Source organism: Rhipicephalus sanguineus, unplaced genomic scaffold, assembly GCF_013339695.2.
Source record: "Rhipicephalus sanguineus isolate Rsan-2018 unplaced genomic scaffold, BIME_Rsan_1.4 Seq837, whole genome shotgun sequence".
Classification (NCBI taxonomy): Eukaryota; Metazoa; Arthropoda; class Arachnida; order Ixodida; family Ixodidae; genus Rhipicephalus; species Rhipicephalus sanguineus.
The window spans coordinates 23,566-40,660 of record NW_023616100.1 but is presented as its reverse complement, the minus strand read 5'-3'; the positions used below and the strand labels follow the sequence as shown (position 1 = coordinate 40,660).

Genomic DNA, 17,095 nt, shown 5'->3' with positions numbered 1-17,095 from the left:
GCTCGCTTAGCATGCGAGAGGTACTGGATCGATACCCAGCACCTCCACAACTATTTTTTTCAATTTTAGGTATTTATGTTTTTAATAACTGGCGACACGAGAGTGAACGAACGCCGTATGTGCGAAAAGCAGGAGCTATAGGAGAACCGGTCTTCTGCTCGCTTACCGGCAGCACTCGCTTGTAGTTACTCCTTGCAAGGTGTGTTCAGGAGGGGCACCTTCGTCGGGGGTGTAGCTCAGATGGTAGAGCGCTCGCTTAGCATGCGAGAGGTACTGGGATCGATACCCAGCACCTCCACAACTTTTTTTTTTTCAATTTTAGGTATATATGTTTTTAATAACTGGCGACACGAGAGTGAACGAACGCCGTATGTGCGAAAAGCAGGAGCTATAGGAGAACCGGTCTTCTGCTCGCTTACCGGCAGCACTCGCTTGTAGTTACTCCTTGCAAGGTGTGTTCAGGAGGTGCACCTTCGTCGGGGGTGTAGCTCAGATGGTAGAGCGCTCGCTTAGCATGCGAGAGGTACTGGGATCGATACCCAGCACCTCCACAACTATTTTTTTTCAATTTTAGGTATTTATGTTTTTAATAACTGGCGACACGAGAGTGAACGAACGCCGTATGTGCGAAAAGCAGGAGCTATAGGAGAACCGGTCTTCTGCTCGCTTACCGGCAGCACTCGCTTGTAGTTACTCCTTGCAAGGTGTGTTCAGGAGGTGCACCTTCGTCGGGGGTGTAGCTCAGATGGTAGAGCGCTCGCTTAGCATGCGAGAGGTACTGGGATCGATACCCAGCACCTCCACAACTATTTTTTTTCAATTTTAGGTATTTATGTTTTTAATAACTGGCGACACGAGAGTGAACGAACGCCGTATGTGCGAAAAGCAGGAGCTATAGGAGAACCGGTCTTCTGCTCGCTTACCGGCAGCACTCGCTTGTAGTTACTCCTTGCAAGGTGTGTTCAGGAGGGGCACCTTCGTCGGGGGTGTAGCTCAGATGGTAGAGCGCTCGCTTAGCATGCGAGAGGTACTGGGATCGATACCCAGCACCTCCACAACTATTTTTTTTCAATTTTAGGTATTTATGTTTTTAATAACTGGCGACACGAGAGTGAACGAACGCCGTATGTGCGAAAAGCAGGAGCTATAGGAGAACCGGTCTTCTGCTCGCTTACCGGCAGCACTCGCTTGTAGTTACTCCTTGCAAGGTGTGTTCAGGAGGTGCACCTTCGTCGGGGGTGTAGCTCAGATGGTAGAGCGCTCGCTTAGCATGCGAGAGGCACTGGAATCGATACCCAGCACCTCCACAACTTTTTTTTTTTCAATTTTAGGTATATATGTTTTTAATAACTGGCGACACGAGAGTGAACGAACGCCGTATGTGCGAAAAGCAGGAGCTATAGGAGAACCGGTCTTCTGCTCGCTTACCGGCAGCACTCGCTTGTAGTTACTCCTTGCAAGGTGTGTTCAGGAGGTGCACCTTCGTCGGGGGTGTAGCTCAGATGGTAGAGCGCTCGCTTAGCATGCGAGAGGTACTGGGATCGATACCCAGCACCTCCACAACTTTTTTTTTTTCAATTTTAGGTATATATGTTTTTAATAACTGGCGACACGAGAGTGAACGAACGCCGTATGTGCGAAAGCAGGAGCTATAGGAGAACCGGTCTTCTGCTCGCTTACCGGCAGCACTCGCTTGTAGTTACTCCTTGCAAGGTGTGTTCAGGAGGGGCACCTTCGTCGGGGGTGTAGCTCAGATGGTAGAGCGCTCGCTTAGCATGCGAGAGGTACTGGGATCGATACCCAGCACCTCCACAACTATTTTTTTTCAATTTTAGGTATTTATGTTTTTAATAACTGGCGACACGAGAGTGAACGAACGCCGTATGTGCGAAAAGCAGGAGCTATAGGAGAACCGGTCTTCTGCTCGCTTACCGGCAGCACTCGCTTGTAGTTACTCCTTGCAAGGTGTGTTCAGGAGGTGCACCTTCGTCGGGGGTGTAGCTCAGATGGTAGAGCGCTCGCTTAGCATGCGAGAGGCACTGGAATCGATACCCAGCACCTCCACAACTTTTTTTTTTCAATTTTAGGTATTTATGTTTTTAATAACTGGCGACACGAGAGTGAACGAACGCCGTATGTGCGAAAAGCAGGAGCTATAGGAGAACCGGTCTTCTGCTCGCTTACCGGCAGCACTCGCTTGTAGTTACTCCTTGCAAGGTGTGTTCAGGAGGTGCACCTTCGTCGGGGGTGTAGCTCAGATGGTAGAGCGCTCGCTTAGCATGCGAGAGGTACTGGGATCGATACCCAGCACCTCCACAACTTTTTTTTTTTCAATTTTAGGTATATATGTTTTTAATAACTGGCGACACGAGAGTGAACGAACGCCGTATGTGCGAAAAGCAGGAGCTATAGGAGAACCGGTCTTCTGCTCGCTTACGGCAGCACTCGCTTGTAGTTACTCCTTGCAAGGTGTGTTCAGGAGGTGCACCTTCGTCGGGGGTGTAGCTCAGATGGTAGAGCGCTCGCTTAGCATGCGAGAGGTACTGGGATCGATACCCAGCACCTCCACAACTATTTTTTTTTCAATTTTAGGTATTTATGTTTTTAATAACTGGCGACACGAGAGTGAACGAACGCCGTATGTGCGAAAAGCAGGAGCTATAGGAGAACCGGTCTTCTGCTCGCTTACCGGCAGCACTCGCTTGTAGTTACTCCTTGCAAGGTGTGTTCAGGAGGTGCACCTTCGTCGGGGGTGTAGCTCAGATGGTAGAGCGCTCGCTTAGCATGCGAGAGGCACTGGAATCGATACCCAGCACCTCCACAACTTTTTTTTTTTTTCAATTTTAGGTATTTATGTTTTTAATAACTGGCGACACGAGAGTGAACGAACGCCGTATGTGCGAAAAGCAGGAGCTATAGGAGAACCGGTCTTCTGCTCGCTTACCGGCAGCACTCGCTTGTAGTTACTCCTTGCAAGGTGTGTTCAGGAGGTGCACCTTCGTCGGGGGTGTAGCTCAGATGGTAGAGCGCTCGCTTAGCATGCGAGAGGTACTGGGATCGATACCCAGCACCTCCACAACATTTTTTTTTTTCAATTTTAGGTATATATGTTTTTAATAACTGGCGACACGAGAGTGAACGAACGCCGTATGTGCGAAAAGCAGGAGCTATAGGAGAACCGGTCTTCTGCTCGCTTACCGGCAGCACTCGCTTGTAGTTACTCCTTGCAAGGTGTGTTCAGGAGGTGCACCTTCGTCGGGGGTGTAGCTCAGATGGTAGAGCGCTCGCTTAGCATGCGAGAGGCACTGGAATCGATACCCAGCACCTCCACAACTTTTTTTTTTCAATTTTAGGTATTTATGTTTTTAATAACTGGCGACACGAGAGTGAACGAACGCCGTATGTGCGAAAAGCAGGAGCTATAGGAGAACCGGTCTTCTGCTCGCTTTCCGGCAGCACTCGCTTGTAGTTACTCCTTGCAAGGTGAGTTCAGGAGGTGCACCTTCGTCGGGGGTGTAGCTCAGATGCCACAGTCTGTGGAAAACGAGAATGGCAGTTAGACATGTTGATGTTGATGCCCGTTCGACGAGAGTCAACTTCATCGAAAGTATTGCGTATATTCGGGAAATATATCGTGCGCAGAGTGAACCACCCGTGTGGGTGGAGATTCTTGATGATTTAGTGAAACTTAAGAGATTTTAATAATGTAATGTTAGCCAAAGTGTGGTTGACATGTTTTAGCATGTACATATGTATTCCTTTGTAATGCGTGCAGGCAATAAAGGAAAAAAAAAAGGGGGTGTAGCTCAGATGGTAGAGCGCTCGCTTAGCATGCGAGAGGTACTGGGATCGATACCCAGCACCTCCATAACTTTTTAGGGGCGAAGCTCCTTAAGGCGGCACCCGTTCGTCCCTCGTCGTGCTCGTAGTAGTGAGTAACAAGTCTTACCCTTTGACCTCCAAGGTGGTGCCGGTGGGAGATTTCTCCTGTGCGTTGTTGAACAATAAAAAATTCGCAGCGTGCGCGTTAACTAAAAGCCGAATTCTTCTGTCTCTGTAGAAGTGTAAGTGTTAGCTAAATCCGACTTCTTCTGTCTCTCATTCCCATTAGCAGCCATTGTTTACCTCCAAGGTAGTGCCTGGTGAGATTTCTCCTGTGCGTGATTAAACAATAAAAATTTTGTTCAAAACGCCGTTGATTGATGAAATAACCAACGAAAGACGCCAGATGTTTTGTAAAACAAAACGAAAGAACGCCAGATGTTTCTAAAGCAAAACGAAAAAGACGCCACAGGAGCTGCTAAGGTGTTTTCTAAAGCAATGGTTTTCTAAACAATGAAAATTCACAGCGTACATGTAAAATTAAAGTGAGCTGCAAGTCGTCATAACTCATCGAACCTTTAGTATAAACGCGCCCGATCTCACGTCGGTGATGATGTACTGGGCAGAATTCACGGAAGATTCACGGTTTACCGATGAACCTCCGCAGCTTCGCCCACTCATCATCATTCACTCCGTGGATATGCTGTGATTTTTTTTCTTTAATTTTAGGCATTTATCTTTTTAATAACTGGCGACACGAGAGTGAACGAACGCCGTATGTGCGAAAGCAGGAGCTATAGGAGAACCGGTCTTCTGTTCGCTTACCGGCAGCTCTCGCTTGTAGTTACTCCTTGCAAGGTGTGTTCAGGAGGTGCACCTTCGTCGGGGGTGTAGCTCAGATGGTAGAGCGCTCGCTTAGCATGCGAGAGGCACTGGAATCGATACCCAGCACCTCCACAACTTTTTTTTTTTCAATTTAGATATTTATGTTTTAATAACCGGCGACACGAGAGTGAACGAACGCCGTATGTGCGAAAAGCAGGAGCTATAGGAGAACCGGTCTTCTGTTCGCTTACCGGCAGCTCTCGCTTGTAGTTACTCCTTGCAAGGTGTGTTCAGGAGGTGCACCTTCGTCGGGGGTGTAGCTCAGATGGTAGAGCGCTCGCTTAGCATGCGAGAGGCACTGGAATCGATACCCAGCACCTCCACAACTTATTTTTTCAATTTTAGGTATTTATGTTTTAATAACTGGCGACACGAGAGTGAACGAACGCCGTATGTGCGAAAAGCAGGAGCTATAGGAGAACCGGTCTTCTGCTCGCTTACCGGCAGCACTCGCTTGTAGTTACTCCTTGCAAGGTGTGTTCAGGAGGTGCACCTTCGTCGGGGGTGTAGCTCAGATGGTAGAGCGCTCGCTTAGCATGCGAGAGGCACTGGAATCGATACCCAGCACCTCCACAACTTTTTTTTCAATTTTAGGTATTTATGTTTTTAATAACTGGCGACACGAGAGTGAACGAACGCCGTATGTGAAGAAAAGCAGGAGCTACAGGAGAACCGGTCATCTGCTCGCTTTCCGGCAGCACTCTCTTGTAATTACACTTTGCAAGGTGTGTTCAGGAGGTGCACCTTCGTCGGGGGTGTAGCTCAGATGGTAGAGCGCTCGCTTAGCATGCGAGAGGTACTGGGATCGATACCAGCACCTCCACAAATTTTTTTTTCAATTTTAGGCATTTATGTTTTTAATAACTGGCGACGCGAGAGTGAACGAACGCCGTATATGAGGAAAAGCAGCAGCTATATCAGAACCAACTTTTTGCCGGTCCCTATTGCGGCGCTCGTTTTTAGGCATGTTGGGTAGAGCAAGAATGCTGATGTTCTTTTTTAACCCCTTGTTAGCATGCCCGAAATCTTTCATATCAAAGGGCGCTCTCATAAAATCGTACGTAACATTTAGTGCAGCGAAACATCGTTATAACGTCCGAAATAAACAATGTCGTGTATTTACGGTGCCGCGTATATGTTCGAAAAACGGACCAATTTTCCAGCTTTTTCTATGCTCAGCGAGTGCTGCCACCCTGCGGGGATGTGAGAAATGTTCCTTTTTAGTTTTTTTCCAAGGTATCTTTAGACGTGTGCGTCGGCTGTCGCTCGCACCTCAGCGCGTGCGTGGGCTTGGCGCGGTAATTTTTGTCTTGTGGCACTCTCAGAAACTGGTGTATATATCTCCTTTGTAAGCACTGAACGGGTGACCTCTTGTTCTCTTTTATTGCCCACAGGAGTGCGATGGAAGCTGTTCACAAGTGAACACATGGTGTCTATGCGATGCCGCCGTGCATGCGTGTGCGTGTTTCCTTGCTTGATGTGGACGCGGCCTTTGCCATTATTAATTGGCTTATACAATGCGCAATGGGAATCGAGGACATAGTAAGAAATTAAAAATGGACGCAGAGTGCCTGTGTTCGTTGAAGATTATTGTACCGTGTATATCAGGGCCGTTGCCGGGGGGGCTAGGGCCCCCCCCCCCCCCGAAGTTTTGGTGAAGTATGTGTTTTTACCAAAAATAAATAATAAAAATAGGTGTTTTTCTAAAAAAGTCAAGGTTTTCAGGAAGTGCCCCCTCCCCCCCCCCGAAAAAAATTCCTGACTACGGGCCTGGTGTGTATTATGTAACCGGTTGGCATGCCGAAAAGATGAAAATTCGTGAACACGGGGTGTGGCTGGAGCGGACGTTTCGACAAACAGACTTGTCCTCTTCAAGGCTGCAGTAGTTGCAGCCTTGAAGAGGACAAGTCCGCTTGTCGAAACGTCGGCTCCGGCCACATCCCGTGTTCACGGATTTTTCATCTTTTCAAGCTTCCATGTTACCCTGAATTTGTGCCTTTTCTGATGTCGTGTTATATTACACATTCCTGTATGTTCATAGTTGTGATTTGGCGAATAGCGAATAGTCTTTTTACTAAATATATTCATATGACATGCCTGTCACTTAAACTCTGTTTCATGTTGCTGAATATATTAGGCACGCTATTACAATTTAGTCGGGTCCCGGAAGGTACGTTAAATGCATTGTGCGTCTTTAACAAACTTTAAACTTGAAGTGGCGCCTAAGACAAAGCTTCCATCAAACTGCTAGGACAGATTGAGGACGGATTTCTCACTTATGACATATCTTACAAGAACTTGTATTTCGGCCAGCAACCTCCGTTGTTCCTTAACCGCAGACCGTTACATGCATTGCCCGAAAGTGAATGAATGAATGATATCGGCATTCGTGCGTTAAACTTTGCGCAGATCACCCAGCTCTCCGCGGAGTTCGTGGTTGTGATCGAGAGCCTGAACATCCGGACGCCGCTGCAAATGCAGGTTCTCATCTCCCTCGGCGCTGCGACGCTCACCGAGTTCACGCCCAACGATGCAGCCGCCACTATGCTGCTGCCAGTCGTGATCTCCTTGGTACTTAAATATACTCGAATGACTCCCACGAAACACGCGAAGCAAATATTTACGATTGCCGTTGTCGTCTCTTCGCTGCCGCTTCTTCAGCCAAGCACGCTGGACCCAATCGCCGCCGGCGTTGTGATTCCCGTGCTGCAGCACGACGAGCTGAGGATCAACCAGCCTCGCTGTGCCAAGCGTTGTGCAACTTAGTGCAAACTTCCCGCATTTTTTGTTAAGGAACATAAGTCGCGCAAACTAATTTCTTTTAACCGGAACATTGGCCGTATTACTCCCTTTCCTATTTTTTTTGCAATTTTCTTTCACTTTCGATAAGTTCTTGTAGGTTAGCGGTATAGGTTCGGCATTGTGTGTAAAACACACTTATAATTCCCAGGATATTTTACATACGTAGTTCACTGCTTGGGCCGTAATGAACACACACGCTCTGAACTTAACCTTACTAATAATCGTAAGCTGCCCCTAATCTTAAAAAAACAAATTAAACGAGATGTCTCGTTTAGTTCAATGCGGACACCGCAGAAACCTACCATGATCTCTGTAAAAAGGAGCATATTTAACACATATTTATTCACACATTCACAGGCATGCAAGCTCAGGCTGAACCCTTTGTTCCTGGTGTTCCCGGTATGCCTGTCGGTGACGCAGGCATGCATCTTTCCAGCTTCCTCCTCGGTGATCGCCATCATCTGCGATGAGGGACACGTCACCACTAAGGACTTGGTACGCGCTTTGATCGGGGACGTCTTACGCAGAAGCTGTACTGCAGTCCCGTAGTTTATTCATTTATAGTTTTCGTTAATCGTAAGGATTACTATTCTTCCAATAACCCTCTGGTTGACGAAGCATTGGGGCGGGTGGGCTGGGGGGGGTTCCACTGAATGCATAAATGTGATTTCAAGATAACGAAACACGAAGGATAACAACAGGATCAAAGTAAGCAACACAGTAAAGAAAAAAAGAAAAAAGGAAAAGGAAAGAAACTTACGGCGCGACAAGGAAACCCATAAAAGTTTATTGTCCACGTAAATGCGGAAATTTGCGACTGACCTTACGAACTGTGGGAATTTATGTCATGCGAAGCAGTCTGCGAGGAGACGAATACGCATGCGCGTTGCATGGCTGCTCGTTCCACTCGATAAAAAGTGTGGCCTCTTGCGTCGCGCTGAAGAACACGACACAAGCGGGAACGCTGCGTTAACAGTTTCGTCCGCGTTGGCGCTAGTAGACGTACAGCCACGCGCACTTAGAACAAAAAAGAGAAGGAAAAAACAAAAAACAAAACAGGGTTGCTGCGTGCCCGAGTCGTTGAATCCCATGGGCGTGCCGAGGAGCCGCTTCGTTTCATGGTGTCCTTCAGCGACAATCAAGGATGTCAGCATCCGATACCACAAATTTTCGTCTGAATACTGACTGGCGTTAAAATTCCTTATGATAAAATGAGATGTCGCTGTTTCCGAAGAAAACCAAGCATCCAGAGAAATGTTGATGACATGATCCCAAATAATGTTTACCAAGTGTTTGAAGATCCTCAAGAAAGACTGCAACGCAAAGACATTCTTGCGTTCTTTAAATCACCTTGGTGCGACCCGTCTTGTGGCACCACAGCGGCAATACGTTTAACTACGCAGCTCCCGCTGTTTTCTGGGCACGCAACGGGCCGCATTTTCTTTTTTTTTTTAATCGAGCGGCCGTGCGCGTTTAATGACGTTTAGTGAAGCGTTATACGAAGCAGATCAACGCATTTTGTAAAATTGCGCAGTTGTGTGCGTGGCACGAGCATACCGGCCACGCAGTGACTCTGAAAGGCAAGCTTAATGTCCACCGTAATCTGCAATGCGAGAGTAGACGTCAGTTAAATCGGGTACGCTGACGTGCCTCTCGCAACCAGCGTTCATCGGTGCGTTACGGCGGAGTCAACAAAAGGGCGAGTCCGTCTGTCCCTCCTTCACGTAAAAGAAACCGCCATAAAGAAGAAAACAGAATAAACTACCTTTGCGATGTTGGGTTTCGAACCCGGGGTCCCAAGCTCGAAAGGCGGCACCGAGCAATGTTTTCCAGTGTGACTGCAGCGCCAGAACGCACAACCTACCAGATAAAATAAGGAATACTGATACGGGCCCGTACAAACAGGAATGCGATGCACGCGTCCCCCCCCCCCCCTTTGGATAAGTAGGCGGACTGATGCCGGGCTATAGAGGGGTACGCGCGCGCGTCTTAGAGCTACTGTATATGGCTAACTGTAGCGTGTCTGTTTTCTGCGTGCCCCTAGCGGCCAATCTCAGCGAACTTGGGACGGACCACTGCGAGCAACGCAGCTCCCTCTGGTCAGTGGGCGGTGCCACACATCAGGTGCAACGCTGCTGAAGCTATGCCAAAAGTTCGGTCAGCAAAATGTATAACTCCGCACGTCACATGGTCGGTTTGTGTCGTTGTAAACGCTCGTATATACGAGCCGAGCACGAGCCCGCGCTTGAGGCGTCGCGACCGGCTGCAAATAAAACGCCAGAAACCGAAAACAACGAAACGGTAAGTGATGCGGGAGAACATATTGATAGCCGTATAACGGAGGGCTTTTTTTCTTAGGCACAAAACGCCTTCATGCATTTATGAGCCAAAAAAGAAAGCAAATCGAAATTGCTTTCTGGGCGGTAAAAACATTGAACTATTCGTTGGTGTGGACGCAATTACTGCAAAAAAGGTCGTCCGCATCTTCCACGGGGGGAACTCGAGTAAGTGCGTCGCAGAGTGGTGGGGGTATCGCGTGAATGTTGCGTAATTGGGTATGGTTTGGGAATGCTTAATTGTTACACGATGCACACACCAGTACGACTTGAACGGCTCCAGCGTGCACGAAGTTCCGGGTCCGCAGCTCGCTTCAAACGCTTGCGTCCGCGGCGTCGTATGCTCGGTCTCTTCGCAGCCTTGTCTTCTGCGTTGCTTGCTGTTGTTGACGCCGACGACGGCGAGGGTGGGGTAACGTTGCCTTCAACGAGTGGTGGGACGCTGATTGGAGGTACTGTTGCTTCCATCGCATCTACTCGGGTCAAGCAAAGCGTCAAGTCAAGCGAAAGCCAAGTAACGACGCCCTTGACTGAATTCCGAACGCGCGCTCCGCCGCTTATTTACACACCGCCCGCGTTCGAGGGAGAGGAGGGAGGGACGGAGAAAAGGGAGGGAGGGAGAAAGGGAGAGGCTTGCTGCCGGCACGAGACGAGCCGAGCACGCGCAGTGGGGGTGTGGACGGCGGCCGACGCCGCAGGTGCGACTAAGAAATGCTCCGCATTTAAAAGGCTCGCTAGCCATGGGCGTCGGTAGGGGAGTGCAAAGGCACTTGCCTCCCATAAGCCGTACTAGAGCTTGCCCCCACCCAAGTCACACGAGGGCGGCCCTCTCCATAGTGATGCAGCACCGGTTTGCACCCCCCAAGATAAAATCTCGCGGACGCCCATGTTGCTAGCTTCTACAGTGTCGCACCTGACGTATAAAACGAAATATAAATACCCGCGCTTGCAGAGGATGAATTTACCTGAAATGCCTTGTAACGAATGTTCGAGCCAAACGTAAAATGGAAACACATTCTGTGAAGCCATTGTTAAATATTTCGCAGTGCTCAAATCAAGGCCCTCTCTAGGACAACATGAAAAACCGACAGGAAGATTGCGCACATCAGGAAAACACCGACACTGCGGGAACTCAATGCAAACACGCGTTTCGGTAGTCGCGGCAAGCGCATTCCGTGAGGAACTTACAGACGCCGACAAACGATAGGAAGATCAAAGACGCTGCGCTGACGCCTCCTAACGAAAACGTTCCCGGGAAGACCGCAATCACAGATTCCTGCAATCACAGAGATGCATTTTGAAATGGGTATCCAGCTTACCCTAATGTCAATTCTTCTGCAATCATAGAGATTCCTACGCTTACGCAATTGCACAACTCCGAAAATGGAGGGGATGTGCTATAAAGGAGTCTGTCAAATGCCGCCACGTGTCAAATTCCAGCCGCCTAAAAAAAAAGAACAAAGAAAAAACAACAACAACAAAAGGTGCGGCCTGTTACATACCCCGAAAGTGACGCGAGCCGCCTAGTTGAGCCTGTTGCCGCTGTGGCGCCAGAAGACGGGTCGCACCAAGGTCGTTTAAAGAAAGCACGAGTGTCCTTCTGTTGCTGGTTTTCTTGAGCAGCCTCGAGCTCTTGGAAAATATTATTGGCGATCAGGTCCTGTACGAATTATTTTCTTCGAAAACAAATATCTCTTTACAATGCATTGGCGGGCTAGTTGGTGTGAATCTACAGTGTTTTTTAGCGCGAAACGACACCACTATAAAGAAGACAGGACAAGACGCTTTCTTCCCAAGAACCCACTCTGTTCTGTCGACTCTGACTGGAACTGTCTGTATATCTGGTAAAGAGCAAAACACTTCAATACCAACAATAAAAAAAATAAAGAAGACAGGACAAGACGCTTTTCTTCCCAAGAACCCACTCTGTTCTGTCGACTCTGACTGGAACTGTCTGTATATCTGGTAAAGAGCAAAACACTTCAATACCAACAACCAGCCTACACTGACCGCTTTCAGCCGGCCGAGCATTCAGCCGACCGAACAATGAGCTGAACCTGCGAATATTCTCGGGCAGTTGACTCTTGTTATATCGAAATATTATTGTTGGTAACTTTGATGACTTCAGGAAATCTAAGAACGCGTTCAAGTTTTGGTGACATCACACTTGTTTTTACTGAACGTGCACGTATAAACATCCACTTACGATGCACATTCAAGTACGTAGCAGACTAATGAACTGACCACGACGGCGTCACGAAGTAGCATGCCAAACAGATATGATCAAAATTCCTTTGGTTCGCCATAAAGTGCTTCGCATAAAAAAACATATACAGATCATTTTGTTAATTCGGAGTTAAAAAAGTGCTTTGGTATGTGCCAAGGAGGTTAAAAAAAAATTCCTTGGTATGTGCACACAATTAATATATCCAATGCAGGAACAAATGCAGGTACAAATTAACAAGTTTATAATTTTGTAAATATCCTAGTAGCACCGAGTGAAACAATGACTGATCTTTTAACTTGGCAATGTCGGAAGGCTGCGAATTGCCTTCGGCTATGGTCAATGCCAACTGCAAATGATGATGTTTCTGTGGTTTTCTAGCAAAAATGTGTGTGACTTTGTGCTCACGATTGAGAGCGGCAGAAATATATTTGTAGTTGTCCCAGCTTTGCAGTTCTGAAGAAACTGAATGACTGATTGTAGACGAGTAAACAAAGGTGTTCGCGGCACTGCCTTTAATGGTACACTCTTTAAAAAAAGAGAGTAAAAAGGGCGTGTTTTTGTCCCGTGCACAAGAATAGTGTTCATCTGACTCGCTTGCGTTTCCTTTCTCGAAAAGTCGGTGCTCGCGACTTTCCTATCAAGAATGCTCTGCCACGCTGATAAAGCGCTTGTCGTTGGTGACCTGGAAGTGCCGGGCGCCTGGCGATAAGACAAGGAAAGATACGCAACATAGATTATGATTATTGTTGTGGGACAAAAAACTCACAGGGTCCCTTAAGGATTCGCCTAAGGCGACTTCTCTTTCTTCTTAGTCGATATACTGATTCTCTCTCGCCATCTCCCGCTAGCTTTCTGAACCTATTGTGGTTTTGACCTGCCTCCTAGATCAGAGTGCAAGCTTTGTGCACGTCAGCCTGGTTTTGCAATGCCTCCGTGATCGGCCCGCCTTTGACCAAGTGAGGGTGTCATGTGATGACGCTATGATGTGACCCCAATGCCATTCAGTTTCTTCAGAACTGCCAATGACGTACAAACTTGGCAATCTGTGACGTCACTGTGACGTCATATGGTGACGTTATCACGTGATGCTTTTTTCATCACTCGTGTTGCCGCCGACGGTCAATTTTTGCGCTTGATGAGGCATCTAAGTCTTTCGCCTTAAATGACACCCTTTCTACTCGCTCTTTTTTTAGAGCGTGTACTCACGCTTTACTTTACTCTTACTTTACTCCTGTCACGGTGATTCCCCGTCATCGCCCGCAGCTGATACCTGGCATCATCGTCAAGCTGTTCTGTCAGATCGTCAACCTGGCCTTCATCAACACGGTGGGCGATTACGTCTTCAACCTGCACACGTTTCCATCGTGGGCGTCAGCTTGCTTCAGCAATACGCCCTCTATCGACCCCATCCCTCATTAATGGAGTGCAGTTGTAGCAGGCAACGCCACAAACGCTGCAGCTGTCAGTGACAAAGGAACAATGGCTGCATCGACGCCATGGACGTGCGCGGTCTTTCGTCAGGTTGTCTGCGACACCTTGCGCGCAATCGTCACCGAAACTGTGCATGTCGTGTTTCCTTCTTTTTTTTATATACGCGATACTAAATATTTTCGAAGGTTGCTGATGGCAGTACGTGCTCACAATCTCTCCAATAAATTGAACATCAGTATAGATATTTCATTTTACACAAATATACTTCCAAATAGGTTACCAACGATCTTGAGCCACCGTATGTGCCCGTTCTGTTTAGCAGGTAACGAGGAAATTGTGGTTTACAATGACTTTGTTAATAAGAACGAAAAGTGGGAGTTGATTGAGAGCTAGTTTTTTTTTCGTTAGACAAAACCTAATGAAACCACCGACAGGGAAACTAATGAAGGTTTAGGCGACATACCTATATTTTTTAAACTGTAGTATAGTAATTGTGGCATAAATGGAAGAGAATTAAAGTCGATAAAAAATCTACTTGCTGCAGGTATAGGGACCGGACGTACAACTTTCGGGCAACGCCTCCTATGCTCTACCATTGAAGAGCATCGGGCGTGTTATCCGAAGGTTGTAGGTTCGGTTCCTACCTGCAGCAAGTTGATTTTTCATCCACTTTAATTTTCTTCCATTTATGCTACAATTACTATACTACAGTTAAAACATGCATGTAATGTCGCCTAAAGCTTCCTCAGTTTCATTGTCGGTTTTTTTCAGTAAGGTTTGTCAGTAAGACAAAGAAAAGAGCTTGTGCGAAAAGCGAAAGCATATTATAGAGAGGGGGGGGGGGGGGGGGCAACCCAGGTCATACGGCACGCTGGCTGGTTATGTTGTTCCACTGCTTGCTGGATTAAAGAGCGTTGAGAAATGCACTGCGCTAGCTCTTTGGTCGTATTGTCATTGGCCTTAGTTGACGCCCGGTCTAACCGGACAACGGGATATTCCGGCGTAAAGCACATTCCATATATCATTATTCAGCAGTATTGCCGTGAATTTAAACCGCTGTTTATTCACGGCAATACTGCAAATTAAATTGAAGTGTTGGTTCGAGTTAAACTGGCAATCCATATTCCAGCATTTCTGGCACTGAACGTTAGTTGGGAAGTTATAGGTTGTGCCTTTCCCTTTTACGTTTTGTATTTTTGTCGTGGATTAGATGTAAAAAAAAATCAGACTGTAAAGAGTGTGTATTAACGCAAGTGGAGGAGCAAATTTTGTTCCAACAGCGAAATAAAGGTTCATACATGAGCTCAATACGCCTGGCATGTGTCCTTGTCTTGGGATACGTTGTGAACACATACGTGTAATTGTTCTACAGAACTAAATAGTTTATTATGAGAGGGGATCGAGTGGCGAAAAGCCGGCGTGCTTAAAAAAAATGCCATCAAGGAAAAAAAAGCCTGAAGCGACACGCGCGCATTGTGGCCCCGGCCATGCGCGCGAGGTGTGCGTTCACTTCGTATGCAGCTCGCGCGATTAAAAGAAAAACGGCATTCATGGACTCGGCCTAAAGTCACGTAACCACCCACGAGTCTCGTGGGATCGAGGCGCGCGAGTTGCGCGTTCACTTCGTCTTTGCGGCATCCGCGTCATTGAAAAAATTCCCGCCATTTCCCCGTAAAGGGAACCCAGAGTAGTATGCGAAGCAGCCATGAGTCGACTTGAGATTTCTGTAAATGTTCTATTGTCTTCATCACTGTTCATGGTCCTTCTATTCGAGGTTCCCCTGTTGTTGTTACTCGTCATATATCACTTTGAGCTCAGGGGAACGTTTTCCCTTGAGTATAACGGCCTTGTGGTCCGTAAAGTATAAAGTTAACGGCTCTTGCTGCAAAGGTTGCAGCTTGAAGTTGAGAATGCGATGTCACGCGCCCCGTGTTCGCCCATTCGGCTTCGCGATGCCGTCGCTCCGAGATCGGCTGGGGCTCTGGCTACGTCGATTGCGACGCCGGGAGACAGGCCTCGTGTCATAAGCTTGCTTCGCATCTAAGGGTACCTTGCCAATGATTTATGCGTAGTGGGTACCTTGCATGCTTTGTACTAAGCACGTCGCCGCAGCGGAGCGAGCGGCTCTAATCGCACGTCCTATGTCATGCCAAACTTCCTTTCTTGCTCACCCATAGCGCGGAGCCTCTCCTCCTCGTGCCAGCACTAGTTCGTCATCGTTCTTTCGTTCATACATGCTAGTGCCAGCGGGGCACGGGCACGCCCGGGGGACAGGCCTCGGTTCAGAAGCTGTTGTTCGCATCTATACATGGCGACAACTTTCTGTGGCAGCACAGCCAGGCTACGCAACCGAACCACGCACTTTTTTACTCCGCTTACTGTATGTAGTCCGCGAACGCTACCTTTTGTATAATACGTAGCATGAAAGAAAGCATAAAAAGAAAAGAAATAGGTATTACGTTCACGATTGCTTGCGTTGAAAGTAGAATGATAATCCCGTAAAGGATTTGCGATTTTTGCTCTTTCGAGTTTTCAGGTTTTCTGGTGTCCGTTTCACGTTTCCGTCCCCACTAAACAACATGGCGTCGCTCGACTGCAACAGGTGCAAATCGAAGCTTGCAAGTGAGCATAAGCGCGTGTTCGTTAGATGATCTGTGTTCATCGACCAGAAAGAAGCGAAGACAGGGGTGCACTGTGAATTATTTTGTTGATTTGCCTATACTATCACCGAGAAAGAGTGTGCAAGTGGATACCACCATCGCAAGTAGATCTGTCATCGCGATAGCTTCCTTGACAGTGACGCCAGCGACCTGCGAGTCTTCAGCAAGAAGAGCCGCTTGAAAGCAAAACTGCGATTGGAAACAGTACGTAAAAACAATGACCTATTTCATAAATGCGTTTGCATACAGGGTCGATATTTCGTTTGCCTACTAGTACTGATACAGTCGCGCCGAAGATTGCGTCTAACAACCGTGCCCGTCGGCGTCTATGGCGGGAGGTGTTTGGCGTTTTCAATGAGAGCGATTTACGGTGACAAAATCACCATGCACAGCTTTGCCTCGGCAACAGACCGTTCATGACTATTATGGCTTGACAGCGTGATTTTCAATTTGTAAAAAAAAAAGCATTCTTGACCACGGGAGTAAGGAATGCGTTTCACCCATTTGTACATTCGCACACGTGACACGCCCGCTCCTGACTGGCCGTGGCCAAGATATCTGCTGCCTTTCGATGCCTTCGCGTCCCTGACAAAATAACGTGATCGTCCTCCATAAAGTTATAGCGTCCTCCAAAGTGTAGGAAAACGACGATGTCGACCCTGTGTGCACCGAAATAAAGAAAATGGCTTCTACCTTGCGGTAGATTTCCATTGCGCAGTTACTGCTGGGCCGTGGCTTTTTCTTTGAAGAGTAAAACCGACCGCTTTATTAAAGCTGATTCCTGCGTTCCTTCCATATACAAAATATTCTATCGCTTTCCCAAAAAATAAATGTAAACAATACTAAATGGTGCTCGCTTTGCACGTGGACTTGAACCGCTAGCACACTGGCGTTATATAATTTGATTTGCAGAAGAGCTCAGCAAAGGTTCC

At 47.6% G+C, this 17,095-nt stretch overlaps 1 protein-coding gene and 17 non-coding genes across 18 annotated transcripts in view; all 18 read left to right on the top strand.

The window, feature by feature from the left end:
* LOC119378430 (solute carrier family 13 member 2-like) overlaps positions 1-13,524 on the top strand; it is a 29,537-nt gene extending 16,013 nt beyond the window's left edge. Inside the window, exons 3-5 of the mRNA XM_037647583.2 lie at positions 7,117-7,278; positions 7,867-8,004; positions 13,336-13,524. Coding sequence (XP_037503511.2) covers positions 7,117-7,278; positions 7,867-8,004; positions 13,336-13,491 — 456 coding nt within the window. The 3' untranslated portion in view covers positions 13,492-13,524. The remainder of the gene's footprint in view (positions 1-7,116; positions 7,279-7,866; positions 8,005-13,335) is intronic.
* On the top strand, positions 226-298 carry Trnaa-agc (transfer RNA alanine (anticodon AGC)). The gene has a single exon. It is a non-coding gene; the product is annotated as a tRNA-Ala (tRNA).
* Positions 479-551, top strand: Trnaa-agc (transfer RNA alanine (anticodon AGC)). Its single transcript has one exon. It is a non-coding gene; the product is annotated as a tRNA-Ala (tRNA).
* Positions 731-803, top strand: Trnaa-agc (transfer RNA alanine (anticodon AGC)). The gene has a single exon. It is a non-coding gene; the product is annotated as a tRNA-Ala (tRNA).
* On the top strand, positions 983-1,055 carry Trnaa-agc (transfer RNA alanine (anticodon AGC)). Its single transcript has one exon. It is a non-coding gene; the product is annotated as a tRNA-Ala (tRNA).
* Positions 1,235-1,307, top strand: Trnaa-agc (transfer RNA alanine (anticodon AGC)). The gene has a single exon. It is a non-coding gene; the product is annotated as a tRNA-Ala (tRNA).
* Trnaa-agc (transfer RNA alanine (anticodon AGC)) lies at positions 1,488-1,560 on the top strand. The gene has a single exon. It is a non-coding gene; the product is annotated as a tRNA-Ala (tRNA).
* On the top strand, positions 1,740-1,812 carry Trnaa-agc (transfer RNA alanine (anticodon AGC)). Its single transcript has one exon. It is a non-coding gene; the product is annotated as a tRNA-Ala (tRNA).
* Trnaa-agc (transfer RNA alanine (anticodon AGC)) lies at positions 1,992-2,064 on the top strand. Its single transcript has one exon. It is a non-coding gene; the product is annotated as a tRNA-Ala (tRNA).
* Positions 2,244-2,316, top strand: Trnaa-agc (transfer RNA alanine (anticodon AGC)). The gene has a single exon. It is a non-coding gene; the product is annotated as a tRNA-Ala (tRNA).
* Trnaa-agc (transfer RNA alanine (anticodon AGC)) lies at positions 2,496-2,568 on the top strand. Its single transcript has one exon. It is a non-coding gene; the product is annotated as a tRNA-Ala (tRNA).
* Positions 2,749-2,821, top strand: Trnaa-agc (transfer RNA alanine (anticodon AGC)). The gene has a single exon. It is a non-coding gene; the product is annotated as a tRNA-Ala (tRNA).
* On the top strand, positions 3,004-3,076 carry Trnaa-agc (transfer RNA alanine (anticodon AGC)). Its single transcript has one exon. It is a non-coding gene; the product is annotated as a tRNA-Ala (tRNA).
* On the top strand, positions 3,258-3,330 carry Trnaa-agc (transfer RNA alanine (anticodon AGC)). The gene has a single exon. It is a non-coding gene; the product is annotated as a tRNA-Ala (tRNA).
* Trnaa-agc (transfer RNA alanine (anticodon AGC)) lies at positions 3,796-3,868 on the top strand. Its single transcript has one exon. It is a non-coding gene; the product is annotated as a tRNA-Ala (tRNA).
* Positions 4,707-4,779, top strand: Trnaa-agc (transfer RNA alanine (anticodon AGC)). Its single transcript has one exon. It is a non-coding gene; the product is annotated as a tRNA-Ala (tRNA).
* Positions 4,958-5,030, top strand: Trnaa-agc (transfer RNA alanine (anticodon AGC)). The gene has a single exon. It is a non-coding gene; the product is annotated as a tRNA-Ala (tRNA).
* Trnaa-agc (transfer RNA alanine (anticodon AGC)) lies at positions 5,208-5,280 on the top strand. Its single transcript has one exon. It is a non-coding gene; the product is annotated as a tRNA-Ala (tRNA).
* Positions 13,525-17,095: the final 3,571 nt, after the last annotated feature.